This window comes from Mesoplodon bidens, assembly GCF_964165515.1.
Source record: "Mesoplodon bidens genome assembly, chromosome: 4".
Lineage (NCBI taxonomy): Eukaryota > Metazoa > Chordata > Mammalia > Artiodactyla > Ziphiidae > Mesoplodon > Mesoplodon bidens.
This window is the reverse complement of record NC_138160.1, coordinates 144,081,056-144,097,230: the sequence shown is the minus strand read 5'-3', so window position 1 is coordinate 144,097,230 and position 16,175 is coordinate 144,081,056. Positions and strand designations below refer to the sequence as shown.

At 55.7% G+C, this 16,175-nt stretch overlaps 2 protein-coding genes across 8 annotated transcripts; both read left to right on the top strand.

The window, feature by feature from the left end:
• Positions 1-97: 97 nt before the first annotated feature.
• Positions 98-8,488, top strand: PLPPR2 (phospholipid phosphatase related 2). Of its 7 annotated transcripts, none has more exons than XM_081232913.1 (10): positions 98-498; positions 1,786-1,906; positions 2,781-2,860; positions 3,474-3,587; positions 3,714-3,849; positions 4,672-4,943; positions 5,837-6,013; positions 6,552-6,674; positions 6,996-7,047; positions 7,174-8,488. In XM_081232913.1, exons 1-10 carry the CDS (start codon positions 304-306, stop codon positions 7,515-7,517), a joined length of 1,614 nt encoding a protein of 537 aa, XP_081089039.1. In that variant the 5' UTR covers positions 98-303; the 3' UTR covers positions 7,518-8,488. The 7 variants fall into 7 exon arrangements, with proteins under 7 accessions (XP_081089039.1, XP_081089038.1, XP_081089037.1 ...); XM_081232912.1 differs by having other exon boundaries at positions 3,399-3,587; positions 4,720-4,943; XM_081232911.1 differs by having other exon boundaries at positions 3,399-3,587.
• Positions 8,489-13,726: 5,238 nt separating this feature from the next.
• On the top strand, positions 13,727-15,820 carry SWSAP1 (SWIM-type zinc finger 7 associated protein 1; the record flags this gene model as incomplete). Its single annotated transcript, XM_081233656.1, has 2 exons — positions 13,727-13,972; positions 14,601-15,820. The coding sequence occupies 2 exons, from the start codon at positions 13,727-13,729 to the stop codon at positions 15,102-15,104; spliced, it is 750 nt and encodes a 249-aa protein (XP_081089782.1). The 3' UTR covers positions 15,105-15,820.
• Between the last annotated feature and the right edge of the window lie 355 nt (positions 15,821-16,175).

Sequence of the window (16,175 nt, the reverse complement as noted above, 5' to 3'; positions counted from 1 at the left end):
GATGGCCTCGCCATATCCTCAGGGGGCCACCGTAGGGCCCCGAGCCTCAGGGGTGAGGGGGGTTGAGCAGCACTCCAGGGTGTGTGTGGGGAGATCATTCTCATCTCCGCCCAGGGTTTCGGCCCAGGGTCACGCTCTGACACCCCACCCTCCTTCCTCTCAGCACCCACCAAGGTCCTCCCTCTCAACCTCCAACCTTCGTTCCCTCCCAAATCTATTCTAAAACGCCCTGCCCCAAAGAGCAACAGAGGCCCCGCCCCGGATCACGCTAATGAGACTCCGCGAGGCCCCGCCTCACGGGTTATGCAAATAACGCTCCCGGAGGCCCCGCCCCTCTCCCCGCCGCGGAGTCTGCGCGGCGCGGCGCGGCGCGGCCCGGCCGGCCGACGGCATCTCCATCTCTGCGTTCGCTCGCTGGCCGGCCGTCTGTCTGTCAGTCCTGCCGCGCCGGGGCCGTCTAGGTGGAGCCGGGGCTCAGGCGGCGGCAGTCTAGACCCGGTGAGGGGGAGGGCCTTGGGGAGCCCCCTGTACCCCTTCTCGCCTGCTTCCGACCCTCGGTCTGTCTGGCCAGGGTTCGGTTCCTGTGGGTCGGGTCCCCTGCGGGTCCAGCGCGGGGAGGGGGAGGGGAGGCTGCGAGCTGAGGCTTGGGGACCGGGCTGGGGGAGGGGAAGATGGGGAGGGGACCCTGGTGAGGCTGACGGTGATTGTGTGGTTGTCGTTATGTGTCATTGTGTGGCTGTATGAGTGATTGTGTGGCTTCAGGGGTGTCTGTGTGGTGTCTCTGTGACTGTGTCTCCTGTGGCTGTCATTTGCGGCTGTCGCCGTGGGTATCACTCTGATGGTGAGTGTGTGGTGGCTGTGTTGTTGGGGTCGCCTTTGAGTGGCCGTGTGACTGCTGTCACAGTGATTGTGTGGCTGGCTCGATGTCTGTATGGTTGTGTGCGTGTGACTGTCGTTGTGTAGCTGCTGTTGTGTGTTCCTTCTGATGGTGGGGGGGGCCGTTATTGTGTTCCAGTGTGTGGCTGTGATCATGTGCCTTTCCTGTGTGGCTCTGTGTGCGAGTCTGTGCCATGGTCCATGTCTGTGCCCTCGTGTGGCCATGTGGCTGCGGTTGTGCATGGCACAGGGCGCTCCTAGGACTGTCAGTGTGGACGAGAGACTGTTAATGTGTGTCATCCTGTGCCTTGTAATTGGGGGTGTGACGCTGTGACCAGTTCCGTGACCCCCCCCCCCACTGTGTGTGGTGACTCTTTTTTTGATGTGGCTCTTAAGTGTGTTGGCAGCCTCGAGCCTGTCCCTGACGGTGGTGGAGTGAGGGCTGTGTGTGGGGCTGTGAGGTGTGTGAAGGACCTCCTGTTGTGTCCCAGTGACCATGTATGGGGGGACATTTGTTTGATCTGTGTGGGTGTCTGTGACAAGCCGTGTGCACACTGTGCTGTGTGTGTGTGTGTGTGTGTGTGCAGCTATGTGTGTAGTGGGTGTTGGGCACCTGTCTGAATGAGCGAGCCTGTCTTGTTCACCACAAGGCTGGCACCCAGCACAGGGCCTGGAACCCAGCAGGCCCTTGATCCTTGTTGGTAGGATGAATGAGTGCTGTGCGATGGTGTGTGTGTGTATGTATGTGTGTGGGGGGGGTGTTTGGGATGGAAGCTCTGGCTGACTTGTGTACTCTGGGGGTGCCGGTGTGTGTTTGTGTCTCTAAGAAGGTGAGGGGGCCATGGCCAGGTGGGCATCTTGGGCATCTGGACTCTCTGGTGACCCTCACCCCCACATGTCACATTGCAGAGCAAGCCACGTGGATGGGGCACTGGACCCAGAGTGCCTCCCCTTACCTGCCTGGGCCTCAGTTTCCAAATCTGTGCAATGGGGGTGACCATCCCTGCCCTGCTGGCCGCCAGGAGTGGCTGTGAGTCTGTGGGCATGGCAGCGGCCTGCAGGAAGTCATAGGGCCCTTTCACAGGTGAGGTTAGGCTGGGAGAATGGGTCAAGCAGGTGTGACTGCATTGGCCTCTCAGTGCTGGGGACTGAGGTTAGACTGGGGGGAGGGGAGAGCACACTGAGGGGGAGATAGCCCTCTCTTGATACAGGAAGGCAGACGGGCTGGGAGGAGGGGGAAGGAGGGAGAGAGGGAGAGGCAGCTGGGAGAGAAGGAGGACCTGGCCATCAGCCTGAACCAGTCAGGCACAGCCCATGGGGACAGGAGAGGGAGGCCCCTGAGGGCCATGGGGGAAGTGGTATAGGGGGAGGGGCTTGGTGGGGGTGGGTGACAGGGAACATGGGGTCTCCTGTAAAGCATGTGGGGAAAGAGTATGGGGTCTCCTAAAAACTAGTGTGGGTGAGGACCCTTCTTTGTGGGGGAGAGGTCCACATTAGTTGGAGAAGTCTGCTAAAGGCCAAGGGCATGGGTCCCACATGCTAAGGAGGCCAGGCCCTCCTAAAAGGTATGGGGTCAGAATCTCCTGTGTAGGCTGTTGGAGGAGAAGACCACTATACAATCTGTGGGGACCCCAGCAGAGGCTGAGCTGAGCAGGTTGTGTCAGGGGAGGCTGGTGCCTCCAATGGGCAGGGGCAGGGGCAGGGGCAGGGGCAGGGGCAGGGCAAGACCTGCCTATGCGGAGACGTGGCCAGAAGGCTCAGGGGGCGGAGCCAGAGCTCCTTGGCTGTAGTCCGAGGGGCCAGGGATGGGGGCCAGGTTGTGGCCAGAAGACTTCACAAGCAGGTGACCTGAGCCTCCCCTAAGGCCCCACCCTGGCAGTGCCACTCCCTCCCCTCCTCCACAGGCCCGGCCTTCACCATGGCGGGAGGGAGACCTCAGCTGAAGAGGAGTTTCTCCATCATTCCCTGCTTTGTCTTTGTGGAGGTGAGGAGCACAGTACCTCCCCTGCCCAGACCCTCAAGGGGGAGGAGGCACTTTCGGAAGTGGCAATCCGGGGTTCAACCCAGCTCTGCCCATCCTTAATGTGGGACTCTGGGCACCTCACTTACCCTCCCAAGCCTCAGTTTCCTCATCTGTCAAATGGGCATAATTACAGTCCCTCTCTCCTAGGACTGTTATGAAAGTAAAATGGATTAATTCATGGAAGAGGTTTAGTATGACGCCCTGCCCACAATAAGAGTTACACCTGTGGTAACTCTAGTATTTCTATCAGTAGTATTTTTTCTTTCTCTGTTGGTCTGTTCCTCCACTACCCACTCTCTCTCTCTCTCTCTCTCTCTGAGCTCTGGCCCTGTTCTCTCTCCCTCTTCCCAGTCCCCTCTCCTCTCTCCTCTTCATCTCTCTCTCTATCTCTCCCCCTTGTCTCTGTCTCCATCTCTGTGTCTCCATCTCCGTGGCCCAGCTCAGGCCTGACCCTCTCTCTTCTTACTCTGTCTCTCTCCCCACCCTGGCTGGGCGGCAGTCGGTGTTGCTGGGCGTCGTGGTCCTGCTTGCTTACCGCCTGGAGTTCACGGACACCTTCCCCGTGCACACCCAGGGCTTCTTCTGCTATGACAGTGCCTATGCCAAGCCCTACCCAGGGCCTGAGGCTGCCAGCAGAGCACCCCCGGCCCTCATCTACGCCCTGGTCACCGCTGGGCCCACCCTCACGGTGAGACTGGGGGTAACCTGGCTCAGACTGTGGGAAGGGCCTTCCAGGAGGCAGGAGGGCCAGGTGGAGATGGGTGGAGGGCTGGGCTTGAAGGCCAGGAAGACCAGGCCTCGGTCTTGCCCACAGATCCTGCTTGGGGAGCTGGCACGTGCCTTTTTCCCTGCACCACCGTCAACCATCCCAGTCACTGGGGAGAGCACCATCGTGTCCGGGGCTTGCTGCCGCTTCAGCCCCCCGCTGCGGAGGCTGGTCCGCTTCCTGGGTGAGTGGCTCGGTCAGGGGTCAGCCATGCAAAAGGGCTATGGGCCAGGCTCAGATATAATAAGAATTCCAGGGGGGGAAGGCCTAGAATTGTCATGATGGTGACCTCATGGGGAAATAGGGATGTGGGCTGAGGTCAGTCATGGTGGAGGTTCTAGAGACATGGGTGGGGCCTAAGCCAACCATGACGACAACTATAAGAGGACGGCCCCAAATTGCCACAAGGAGAGTCTCAGGCAGAAAAAGCACAGGACAGACACCAGGGGGCCCTGGGGGCAGGGAGATGAGAACGCTGGCTGCACTTTGAACATGGTCCCAGCCGTAGCTGGTGGCCTTGGGGTAGGGCAGAGCTCATCCAAAATGGTGGTCCCTCTGGCAGAGGGCTGGAGATCCAGCCCTGGCTGAGTGGTGCTCCAGGAGAAAAGTGATCAGCTCAGTAATAGCGAGTCCAGGGGCAGGTATAGGAGCCCCAGAAATGCCATCACGGTGGTCCTAGGAGGTCCCTGGCATGGGCCCAATCCTGATGTAATGCTGTTGAGGGGTCCCAGCCCAGCTATAATGGATTCCAGAGGAGGGCCCACTCCTGGCATATTGGTAATCCCAGAGGGACAGAGGCCAGAGGCCCAGAATGCCATCATGGTGGTCCCAAGGGAAGAGGAACATGGCCCAGCTATTACGGGGTATGGTGTTAGGGGGAGTCCCAGCTATGCTTTAATGTCAGTCACAGGAACAAGGAGACAGGGGCCTATATGAGCCGTAAGGGGGCTCACAGGAGGACGGCTGCTGGGCCCTGGCATGAACCCCCTTTCCTACCCCACCCCAGGGGTCTACTCTTTCGGCCTCTTCACCACGACCATCTTCGCCAACGCAGGGCAGGTGGTGACCGGCAACCCGACGCCGCACTTCCTGTCTGTGTGCCGCCCCAACTACACGGCCCTGGGCTGCCCGCCACCCTCACCGGACCGGCCAGGGCCCAACCGTTTCGTCACTGACCAGGGTGCCTGTGCTGGCAGCCCCAGCCTTGTGGCCGCTGCGCGCCGCGCTTTCCCCTGCAAGGACGCTGCCCTTTGCGCCTACGCCGTAGCCTACACAGCGGTGAGCCCCGAAACGGGGGCACGGCAGTAGGGGGCCTGCCAGCGGGCAGGAGACCATCTGGGCTGGAGCCTCCAGTCCCTCCCCGAGTGAGGCCAGGCATCACTGTGACACCGTCCCTGGGGCAGAGGCTCCCACTCCTCCCCTTGGACCCTGGCCACGCCCCCCTTGGTGTCTGGCCACGCCTCCTGACCCACTAATGCCACACCCAAAGGAGGCTATTGGCTCAGCACCCTGAAGCCTAGCCAAGTCTCCGCCATGCTACAGGTCCTGGATATTGGCTGGGTGACTCGGTAATGGGCTTTCAACTCCATCCCGTGGAGCCCTTGCCCTCCAGTTTGTCCTCGCCCTATATTGGCCTGGCCACGCTCCTGACTCGACTTCACTGGAACTTTCTGTGTCCCCTGTCTTTCCCTGGTCGCACCCTCTGTTGCCTTGACTCCTTTTTCTGGCATTGGGGACTCTGCTTCTAACCCTGTCAGTGGTCCCCAGGGGTTTGGGGACTCCACCTCCTGGAGTCCTGGACCTGTCACTTGAGCCCTGACTCCACCCTCTGACTTTGTGGCCACACCCTAAGCCAGCAAGCACTCTTCCCCATCCCACCTGGACCTGGGGCCCAGGTCCCCCAGAGACCTGAGCCTCAGACCCTATCCACTGCTCTTTGGTGCTCAGGCCACACACACCCCCATCCCTGCAAAGGCCCAATGGGGGTCCATGACTCCATCCCCTGAACTCCTGTCCCCCGGGCTCTGTTCCCTGGAGCCCCTGGCTGGTGCCTCCAGTCCCATTGCGGCTTCTCAGGATTCTGGCCACACCCCCTATCCCTGAGTGTAGTGTCCGCTTGGGTTTGGGAACTGCTGCTGCCATGTCTCCTCTGACCCATCCGGCTCCTGCAGATGTACGTGACGCTCGTGTTCCGCGTGAAGGGCTCCCGCCTGGTCAAACCCTCACTCTGCCTGGCCCTGCTGTGCCCCGCCTTCCTGGTGGGCGTGGTCCGCGTGGCTGAGTACCGCAACCACTGGTCTGACGTGCTGGCTGGCTTCCTGACGGGGGCGGCGATCGCCACCTTTCTGGTGAGACCCCTTGCCATCCATCCCTGACCCAAGAGGCAGGACTGCATGATGGTGAAGGGTGTGGACTCTGTACCTTGGGCAAGTCCCTTAACCTTATGTAGCTTGGACATTCTCATCTGTGAACTGGGATAACGGGACTGGGACCAAGGTAAGGCGAGTGAGGCACTCGCTTTGAGCACAAGATTTAAGGAGGAGCCAAAACACTCAGTAAACAAGATAAATCATATTTTAGTGGAACATTTTTAAAAATCAAAATTAATGCAAAAACCCATAATGTCCAAAATACCAAAGGTTTAAATAAGGACAGGATCAGATCCTCTTACACAACTCGGCCTTACTTGCCTCCCCGTGTGGAATAAGTAGTAATAGTACCTATCTCTTAGTAAAGTGGAAAGAGCAGTGTTGGGCACATAGTAAGCGCCATAAAAGTGTTAGCTGTTTTTGAAATCCTGAGCCTCAGTATCCTTATCTGAAAAATGGGGATGGTAATTTACCTTATTGGCCTCAGGCCTCAGCATGCCCCCTCCCTCTGTCACAGGTCACCTGTGTTGTGCACAACTTCCAGAGCCGGCCACCCTCTGGCCGAAGGCTCTCCCCTTGGGAGGACCTGGGCCAAACCCCCACCATGGACAGCCGCCTCGAAAAGTTAAGTGTGGCCCAGGTAAGGGGGGCCGGGGGCTGCTCCCGGCTGGAGAGGGTGGTGGGTGGAGGAGGACAAAGGAGGCAGGAAGTCAGGCAGGCAGTGGGGGTCTCAGGGCCATGGAGAGATAGAGGGATCACTCATCTCTGTGGACCTAGGTCGTGGGGGGACCGTCCCACAGGATGCAAGGGTGGGAACCCCCTCTCCCTCCCAAGGGAACATGGTTAATCCTGAAAACTTGTTGTCTTTTCCATTGGGCTCTCTGCCCGATGAGCCCCTTGTGGCTCTGGCCAGTGGGGCCCAGGGGGCCGCTAGCCCCTTCCCTCTGCCTCTTTGTCTCAGGAACCCGAGGCCTGCAGGCCGCATTCGACACCGGCACGGCTCACCCCATCCAGTGAGTGTTGAGGGAGTGGGAGGATAAACAAGGGGACTTCCAGATGGCGGTCACTGCCACAGAGGTCTCACCTGTGCTCTCATGACCCCTCCCAAGCTTTCTAACCCCCTGACTTCTGATCCCTAGAGCCGCAGAACTGCGCCCACCGTGGCCACCTGATCCCCAGCTGCGTGTCCTCCAGGGCTCCAGCCATGTGTTCATCACCCCGTGTGCCCCGCCCTCGACTGAGGTCTGAGCCAACACCCTTGCCTCTGCCCCTGCCCCTGCCAGCACCAACCCCCAGCCAGGGCCCCTCGCCCTCCTCCCCTGGGCTTGGGGGGCCGGGCGGGGGTGGTGGCCGTGGCCGGAAGCTGCTGCTGCCCACACCCCTTCTGCGGGACCTGTACACCCTTAGTGGACTCTATCCCTCCCCCTTCCACCGGGACAACTTCAGCCCTTACCTGTTTGCCAGCCGTGACCACCTGCTGTGAGGCCCAACACCCACCCAGAATCTGCCCAGTCCCCATTTCTTCCCTGCCACGCGTGTGTGTGCGTGTGCTGTGTGAGTGCCAAAGCCCTTGTCCCCAAACCAGCCAGGCCCAGACCTCAGAGCATGGCTGGAAGGACATCCAGGGGACCCCCTGCCTCTCTTGCCCTCCGGGACATCCAAGTGGGCATAATTGGGAGATGGGTCCTTGCCTCCTAGGATTGCCCTTTTAAGGGCCAAAGCCTGACTCCACTGGCCATTGCCCAGCCAGTGGGAGCCCCCCAGTTCTCAGAATTCTGGCCAAAAGGAGTTTACTCCAGCCAATAGGAGCCTCCCCATCATTTCTTAGAATCCTCAGGCAAGAGGGCAACTCTAGCCAGTGTTCAGCGTCTGAACAATGAAAAGGAGTCCTTGGTTCTCAGAATTTCTAGGGTGGGTGGGTATGATTCCAGTCAATGGGGGACCGCCCATGTCTAAGCATGTGCAAAGGAGAGGAGGGAGATGGGGTCATCTTTTGTCATCGGGTCCTCTCTCCTCAGAGAGTCCAACTGGAGGGTGGGGGGCAGGCTCCCCCGTGGCAGGGTACTTGGGGTACCCCTTCCTCTCTCAGCCCCTCCCTCACGTGCAATCTCTCACCCAGTCCCTCCTAACTCCCAACTTATGCAGGGCTTGCCCCACTTCAGAGGTTTTGGGGTTCAGGGTGCTGCATCCTTCCTTGTCTGTGCCCAGGTCACCCCAAACCCTTCTGTTATTTATGAGGGCTGTGGGGAAGGAGTTTTTTTTTTTCTTAGAACCCACCCCTGTTCTTCACACTGCCCCCCATGCCTCAGCCTCATACACATGTGCCATCATAGGGGTACAGGTGGAGCAAAGAGGGCTCCCCACCCCAGGCAGCCAAAGGCAGTGGGCAGGGGAGACACTGCCCCCTTTTCCTGCCCCCTCCTCATCTTTAATAAAGACCTGTTTGTAACAGAAGTTTGGCCACCTGCCTTCCTCCCCCAGGTGGCAGGGTGTGGAGGACTTTAATTTTGGGTCTAGGTGTCAGTGAGGCTGGGTGTGAGTGAGTGTATTGTCACAGGGCGATTGTGGAGAGGCAGCATGGGGCTGTGGGGTCCGTGACTTGGCTTTAAATGCTGGCTCAGCATTTCCTGGCTGTGTGGCCTCAAGAAAGTTAATTAACCTCTCTGTGCCCTTGTTTCTTCATGTCAAATTTGAACAGCCCTACAAGCCGCATGTAAGGCACACAAACACACGGTGAGGGGCCTCATAATGACTGCCTTCCCCAGGTGGCTAGCCTGTTTCTGACCATGGCCAGGGTGCAGAGGGCACAGGGAATTGGGTGAGGGGACCCTAAGGGTTCTAATAGAAGGGGATGCTGAAGGCTGTAGGAACCTCCAAGCTGAATCCCTGACTACATGGATTTGAGCAGGGGTTCTGATTATGGGTTCTGCTGAGAACCAATCCCTGAGGACCCAGCAGAGACCAGGGAAGGTAGGAGGGACATGGAGCCACAGACCACCTCCCCCACCCTGCATATGCTGTGGCTCTTAGGGACTTCAGACAGGCCATTCAGGGCACGGAGTCATCCAGAAACCAGGAAAGGGGAGTCTCCTTTCCTTTCTTTCTCATTTATTCATCCATCCACCATTTATTCATTCAGCAAACACTATGGAGCACCGCCCCCCCGCCGAGTGCCAGGTGCTGTTTAGTTAGGCACAGGGGCTGCAGCAGTGAACAGAACAGACACACAATCCTGCCCTCATGGAGCTCACTTTCCAACACCTGAGAGACAATAAACAAGATAAATAAACTATACACAAAACCACAATTCCAAATTTCAAGAAGGTCTGGAAACCAAAAATTGTTTCTCATTTGTGGCAAAACCTGACCTGAACTGACATAGGTTATTATAGCTTTCCTTTATTTAACTTTATGTGACTATTCTTATGTTTTGCCGAAGATAAAGTGTTCGACTTAGAATGTTATCCCAGGTCCAACTAGGGGTGTTATTCAGTGCATAGTATTTACACCGTAGTACCTTTCGAAAATCTGAAAAATTCTGAATTCTAAACTGTAGGATCAAGGATTTAGGTCAGGGATTGAGATCGCTGATATGTTAGATTGATAAGTGACAGAGAAAACTCAAGCTAGAGAAGACAATGGGACAACTCTGGGATGGGGAGACAGCTTGCAATTTAAAGAGGGTGGTCAGGGAAGTTCTTTCTGAGGAGTTGACACTGGAGATGAGGTGTGAAGGAGGGAGGGAAGGGAGCCATGCAAGTATCCACAGTGTGGAGCTGGGGGAGCGTTCCAGGAAGAGGGAACAGCAAGAATGAAGGCCCTGAAGTGGCAACGTGCCGGCTGTGTTCGGGGAACAGTGAGGACACCTGTGCGGTTGGAGCTGAGCAAGTGACAGGGAGATGGAGGGGGAGGAGGTGGTGGGGTGGATTGAGGGCTGCAGGGAATGAGATGGACGCATGAGAGGGCTGCAGGCAGAGGAGGAACAGAATCATGGAGCCCCCTGCTTCACCGCCCAGAGCTTCTATTTCCAGGGCTTGCACCCCTGAGGCCCGTGGTCCCTCCAGACGCACAGCTGCCTCCACGCGGGGAGGAAAGAAGCAAAACTTCAGCACAATGGACAGCGCCCTACCGCAACCCGGTTGGCGCTGTCCGTGGTCTTGATGTTAAGCAGAGGCCAAGAAAGGGTAAAGGCGGGGCTGCCAGACACAAAGAAGTGTCTGGGCCCGCTAGAGAGGGTGGAGACAGCAGCCCTGGCCTTGCACGCACCCCCATCCCAGGGTGGATAATTTTAGGTAGAAAATTCAGACTAAGGGACTTCCCTGGTGGTCCAGTGGGTAAGACTCCATGCTCCCAATGCAGGGAGGCCGGGTTCGATCCCTGGTCGGGGAACTAGATCCTGCATGCGTGCTGCAACTAAGAAGTCCACATGCTGCAACTAAAGATCCCACATGCCACAACGAAGATCCCGCGTGCTGCAACTAAGACCCAGTACAGCCAAAATAAATAAATAAATAAACATTAAAAAAAAAAGAGGGCTTCCCTGGTGGCGCAGTGGTTGAGAGTCCGCCTGCCGATGCAGGGGACACGGGTTCGTGCCCTGGTCTGGGAGGATCCCACATGCCGCAGAGCGGCTGGGCCTGTGAGCCATGGCCGCTGAGCCTGCGCATCCAGAGCCTGTGCTCCGCAACGGGAGAGGCCACAACAGTGAGAGGCCTGCGTATCACAAAAAAAGAAAAAAAAAAAAGAAAATCCATACTAAGATGTGCTTGCTTATTCAAAAGGCTTCTTGAGGGCTTCCCCGGTGGTCCAGTGGTTAAGACTCCGTGCTTCCACTGCAGGGGGCGCGGGTTCAAGCCCTGGTCCGGGAAGATCCCACATGCCGCGGAGCAACTAAGCCCGTTCACCACAACTACGAAGCCTGTACTCCAGAGCCCACGTGCTGCAACTACTGACCCCACGTGCCTAGAGCCCGTGCTCCACAACAAGAGAAGCCACTGCAGTGAGAACCCCACTCACTGCAACAAAGAGTGGCCGCTGCTCGCCGAAGCTAGAGAAAGCTGGCGCACAGCAAAGAAGATCCAATGCAGCCAAAAATAAATAAATAAAATAAATAAATTTATTTTAAAAACTGAGCTCTGACTTATAATGTAAGTTAGACCATGACCCTCCTGTGCTCAAACCCTCTGTTGGCTCTTCATGGCACTCTATGTAAAAACCAAAGTTCTCCCAGTGCCCCCAGGCCTTTGCACTTGAAGGTGCCTCCACCTGGAATGCTCTTCCCCTACATAGCTACACAGTTCCCTCTCTCAACTCCTTCAAGCCTTTCCTCAAGTATTACCTTCTCAGGGAGGCCTGCCCCTACCACCCTATTCAAAATTGCAAAAACCAAACAAACAATTGGCCCTTCCCTTCCCTGTGCAAACTTTTTTTTCTTTTTTTGCACACACTTATCATCTGCCCATAGACTATTTAAACTCTTCATTATCTCCTCCCTCGCTAGGATGTCAGTTCCAGCAGGACAGAGATTTTGTTGTCTGTTCACCGCTGAACACCTGTGCCTCCTAGGTCAGGGCCGGGCACACAGTAGGTGCTCAATAAGTGTTTGCCAAATGAATGAACTAATCACTTGAGGATGCTGATAAACCAGGGAGGCACACAGACTGACCCTGAGCTCTCCACCTCCCTGTCCCCTCACCCTGCAGTCCTGCCTCCTCCAGGGAGCCCCTCTAAGGTAAGAGTCCTTTTGTCAGGACATGAAGATGGGATCCTGAGAAGGGAGGGAAAGAAGTACCGTGTGCATGAGAGATACACCTAATGTCTGCATCTCTGCCAATATACTCACTCAGCTACATTTAGGAGCACCTACTGTTCTAGGAGCTGGGGACCCAGTAGTGAAAGAAAGAGGGACCCTACCCTGGTGGAGCTGACATACTAGTGGGGAGAGAGGCAATAAAATAAATACATAAGGTTGGAAGTGGTAAGTTATTTGAAGAGAAATAAAGATGAATAAGCAATTAAAGAGTGAAGGGTGTGTGACTTTACACAAGTGGTCAGAGAAAGCCTAAGTAGGTGATATTTGAGCAGAGATCTGAATGGAATGAAAACAATTAGGGATAAATATCTGGGAGCTGAGTGCTCTAGGCAATGGAACAGCAAGTGCAAAGGACTTGAAATGGGCTGTGTTGGGCATACTCCCATGTATATAACTGTGTGGAACTGTGTGATATGGGTGTCACTACTGGGTGCTTGTGTATTTAGAGTGTTGCAAAGTGAGGTGAACCATGGGGCTGAGGTTGTGCATTTGACGGGAATGTAACAGCATGCCTCATGTGTGTGTGTGTGTGTGTGTGTGTGTGGTGACAATGGTATGGCTGTATCAGAGTGTGTTTTTGTATGTGTGCAAGGGAAAGGGGGTGGGGGCATGAATGTGGGATGTATGGGATGCGTTGTGTCAGGATAGGACGTGGCTGTGAGCATGTGAGTGATGGGGATTCTGGATGTGAAATATATGCAGAGATGCTGTGTGTGTGTGTGTGTGTGTGTGTGTCTATGTATTTGTAGAGGGATGTGGGGGTACCCGGCTTTGTGAGTGGGTGTATTGGGGGATGTTGTGGAGCTGTGTTCTGGCCCCAGAGGGAGAGAGAAAGCCCTGGAAATCTCAGTTCGGCCCTGCCCCTAGGTCTCCTGGCAACAGCACCACTTTGAAGTTACCAGGAGACAGAGTTGCCAGGGCAACTGGGGCGTGAGCGGCAGCTCTGGGGAGAAGTCTGGGTGAAGAGACCCAACCAGTGATCACTTGATCATTCACCTTGTTCCTCCTTCTCTCCCAGTTTCTCATCTGTTCTACCTTCCTTTCTTCATTCATTCCTTTAACGAACCTGTACCGAGAATTTGCAATGCCCTAGGCACTGACTGGGCACTGGAGATACCGAAGTGAACGTGACAAACAAGGTCGTGCTGTGGCTCTCCCTCAGTCTCCCAGCCCCTTCATCTTTGCCTCTTCTCTCCTGGCCCTTTTTTAATTCTATGGTCCTGCCTCCCATTGTATCCCAAGCAGGACTCCAGAAGCCCCCAGGCCAATGAGGAGGCCAGCTGAGACTCTTCTTATAGACCCTCAAAGACAGCTGCTTTGCTGTCTGACGGATGTTTTGCACACGAATGTCCTCAAGCCTGCAGCCCCCCCCATTTGTGCAAGTACTCAGGTACAGAGAGAGACACAAGCACACAGCTCCTCCATCTCTCCCCTTCTTCATTGTCACTGGGTAACCTCAGCAGAAACACACACATACGCATCACAATATTTCTGAGATACCATGTGCTCCATTTTACAGGTGAGCAAACTGAGGCTTGGAGACTTTAAGTAATGTGTCAGTGATTAGGGCCTACTCCCTCCAACTCTCAACCCTTGTATTGTCTGATTAGCTTATTAGCTCAGAATAACAGTATTCATGCTGCTTCCGCCAGCGGACTCACCCAGGGAAGGGCCTTATCTCCCTCAAAGGCCTCCATTCCTTCCTCAGACTAGGTTATTTGCCCCTTCACCGGGGGAGGAGCTAGGAAACGTCGATCTAGCTTTGATGAATAGATCATTGGACCAATGGAGAAGCTAAGTGCACTGTAACCAATGCGACCCCGTCCTGGGCGGGATCAAGGGAAGGAACGGGCCGCCGATTGGACAGAGGTACGCTGCGGATGGCGGAGACACTGAGGCGGGTGCTAAACTCGGGCAGCGCGGCTGGCCCCGGGGAGAACACAGCTGAGGCTGAACCGCCTTTGCTGCTGCTCGGCGGTCACGGCTCTGGAAAGACAGCGCTGCTATTCGCGTCGGCCCTGGAGGCGGCAGGGGAAGGCCGAGGCCCTGTCCTCTTCCTGACTCGGAGGCCTCTGCAAAGCCTGCCTCGCGGGACTGGAGCTGCGCTCGAACCCTTGCGGTTACAGGTGGGGCGGAGCGGGACCGGAGGCGGACCAGCCAGTAGCGAGGCGGATGGAGGATTGAGTGACAGGCAGAGACAGACCAATGGCAGAGACGAAGGGAGGGCAAGCCGGAGCAGCCATTATGGGACGGAGTCTGGAACGAGTTGGGGGTGGGACTATGCGAAGCTTTGTTAAGATTGAGTGAGAAACCATCCAATGAGAGGGCGGAATTAGCAAAGGGTGGCGCCCAAAGAGTGGAGTCAGGGGCGAGTAGGGGCGGGGCTAAACACGGGTCGGGTCTGGACAGGAGTTTCTGGGCCGCAGGAGTCAAAGCTGGGGTCGGACGCTATGGGCAGGTTTTCCGTGGAAAGATTGCCCTAGAGATTTGAGAAAACGATATACCTTGTTCTTAACTAATACCGGGAAGTGATGAGTGCAGAATTAGAAAAACAAAAAATAAAATGGGGTGGGGGGGCGGGCGTGGCGAACAGAAGAATATTCGACCACTCTGAGCTAGCTGCTTCACTCTGGAACCAGCGGTCTGGGGAGTGAGAACCACGTCCAGGAAAGTATGCAAGGAAGCAGGGCTGCTATAGCTGAGGGCCTGGTTTCCTGTGATGAATCTGGCCGTTTCCTTTTTTCCTCTCTCTAGAAGATCCGCTTCCAGTACCCACCCTCTACCCGTGAGCTCCTCCGGCTCCTGTGCTCTGCCCATGAGACCCGGGGGCCAACCCCCTCCCTCGTGCTGCTCGATGGCCTGGAGGAGTACCTAGCGGAAGACCCCGGGTCCCAGGAAGCCGCCTACCTGGCCGCCCTGCTTCTGGACACAGCTGCCCACTTCAGCCACCGGGTTGGGTCTGGCCGGGGCTGTGGACTCATTGTGGCCCTCCAGACCCAGGAGGAGGAAGACAGTGCGACTGCCCTGCAGTTGGCACTGCTTCAGAGGTATTTCCCTGCCCAGTGCTGGCTGCAGCCCGATGCACCAGGCCCAGGACAGTACTGCCTCCGAGCCTGCCTGGAGCCAGGTGGGCTGGGTCCCAGGGCAGAGTGGCGGGTGACTTTCCGACAAGATGGAGAGATGACAGTCACCCCGTGGCCCATGCAGGCTGGTGACACCAGCCTGCACAAGGGTTCAAGCTCTGGAGGCCAACCTTGAGGTTTGGGATGTGAGAACCTCTCTATGCTTCACTTTGCATGGCTGGAATACCTACCTCAGGGACAGATGCAAATTCAGAGACCTAAAGGATTATAAAGGGCTTTTTCTCTCATAAATATAGCATTATCCTGTACATATTGTCAACATATTGTTTAATTTTGCTGTTTTGAACTTTGTAAAGAGTTTCATGATAAATGTAATCTGAGACTTGCTTCTTCTCCCGCTCAACATTGTTACTAAGATTCGGCTGTGGGACTTCCCTGGCAGTCCAGTGGTTAAAACTCCATGCTTCCAGTGTAGGGGACACGGGTTTGATCCCTGGCCTGGGAACTAAGATCCCACATGCCATGCAGCGCAGCCAAAAAACAAAAAACATTCGGCCACATTTTTTCATTCATTCCTTTTCCCATACTTTGTATAATTCCTTGGGTGACTATACCCCAATTTACTCATCAGATTGACTTATTTACTGCTATTAACACTCTTGTACACATATCCTGGTTCATGTGTGTGAGGGTTTTTAGGGTACATACCTGGAAGTGGCATTGCTGGAGTAGAAGGTATGCATACGTTCAGCTTTCCTAGGTTATGTCAAACTATTTAAAAGTGGTTAAACCAGAACTCCCATTGAGCCACCTGTCATCACAGTGCTGTCTTAGGGCCTGATTCAGAATAAAGCCCTAGGAATGAATGTTACTGGTATTATTATTAGTGGCAGGGACTAGCTAGCAGCTCATTAAACAGCTTTTCTCTCTTGGGTGCACAGCTAAACTACATTTCCCAGCTGTCCATGGTTCTTGCTAGGGTCACATGACCATTTCTGGCCGGTAGAATTTGTGAAGAAGAGATGGCGCCCACCTCTAGGCTAGGTCCCTAAAGGCCACAGAATCTTCTGCTGTCTCTCTCTTGTTGGCTGGCAGGATGCAGAGGATCCATCTAAAGACCCCAGGGTAGCCCTGGGGGATGGTAAAGCTACAGTCTGGGCTTCTGACTCATCCCAGGGATAGCTGCCCACCTGTTTGAATTGAGAAATGAGAAAATATTTAATGTGTTAAGCCACTCAGTTTCAGG

Bases quoted from the DNA above. Each gene is read 5' to 3' on its own strand.
- PLPPR2 (XM_081232911.1), top strand. From the start codon at position 304: ATGCAAATAACGCTCCCGGAGGCCCCGCCCCTCTCCCCGCCGCGGAGT. The intron at 4,944-5,836 runs GTGAGCCCCGAA...CGGCTCCTGCAG, and splicing joins ACGCCGTAGCCTACACAGCG to ATGTACGTGACGCTCGTGTT. The intron at 7,048-7,173 runs GTGAGTGTTGAG...TCTGATCCCTAG, and splicing joins GGCACGGCTCACCCCATCCA to AGCCGCAGAACTGCGCCCAC.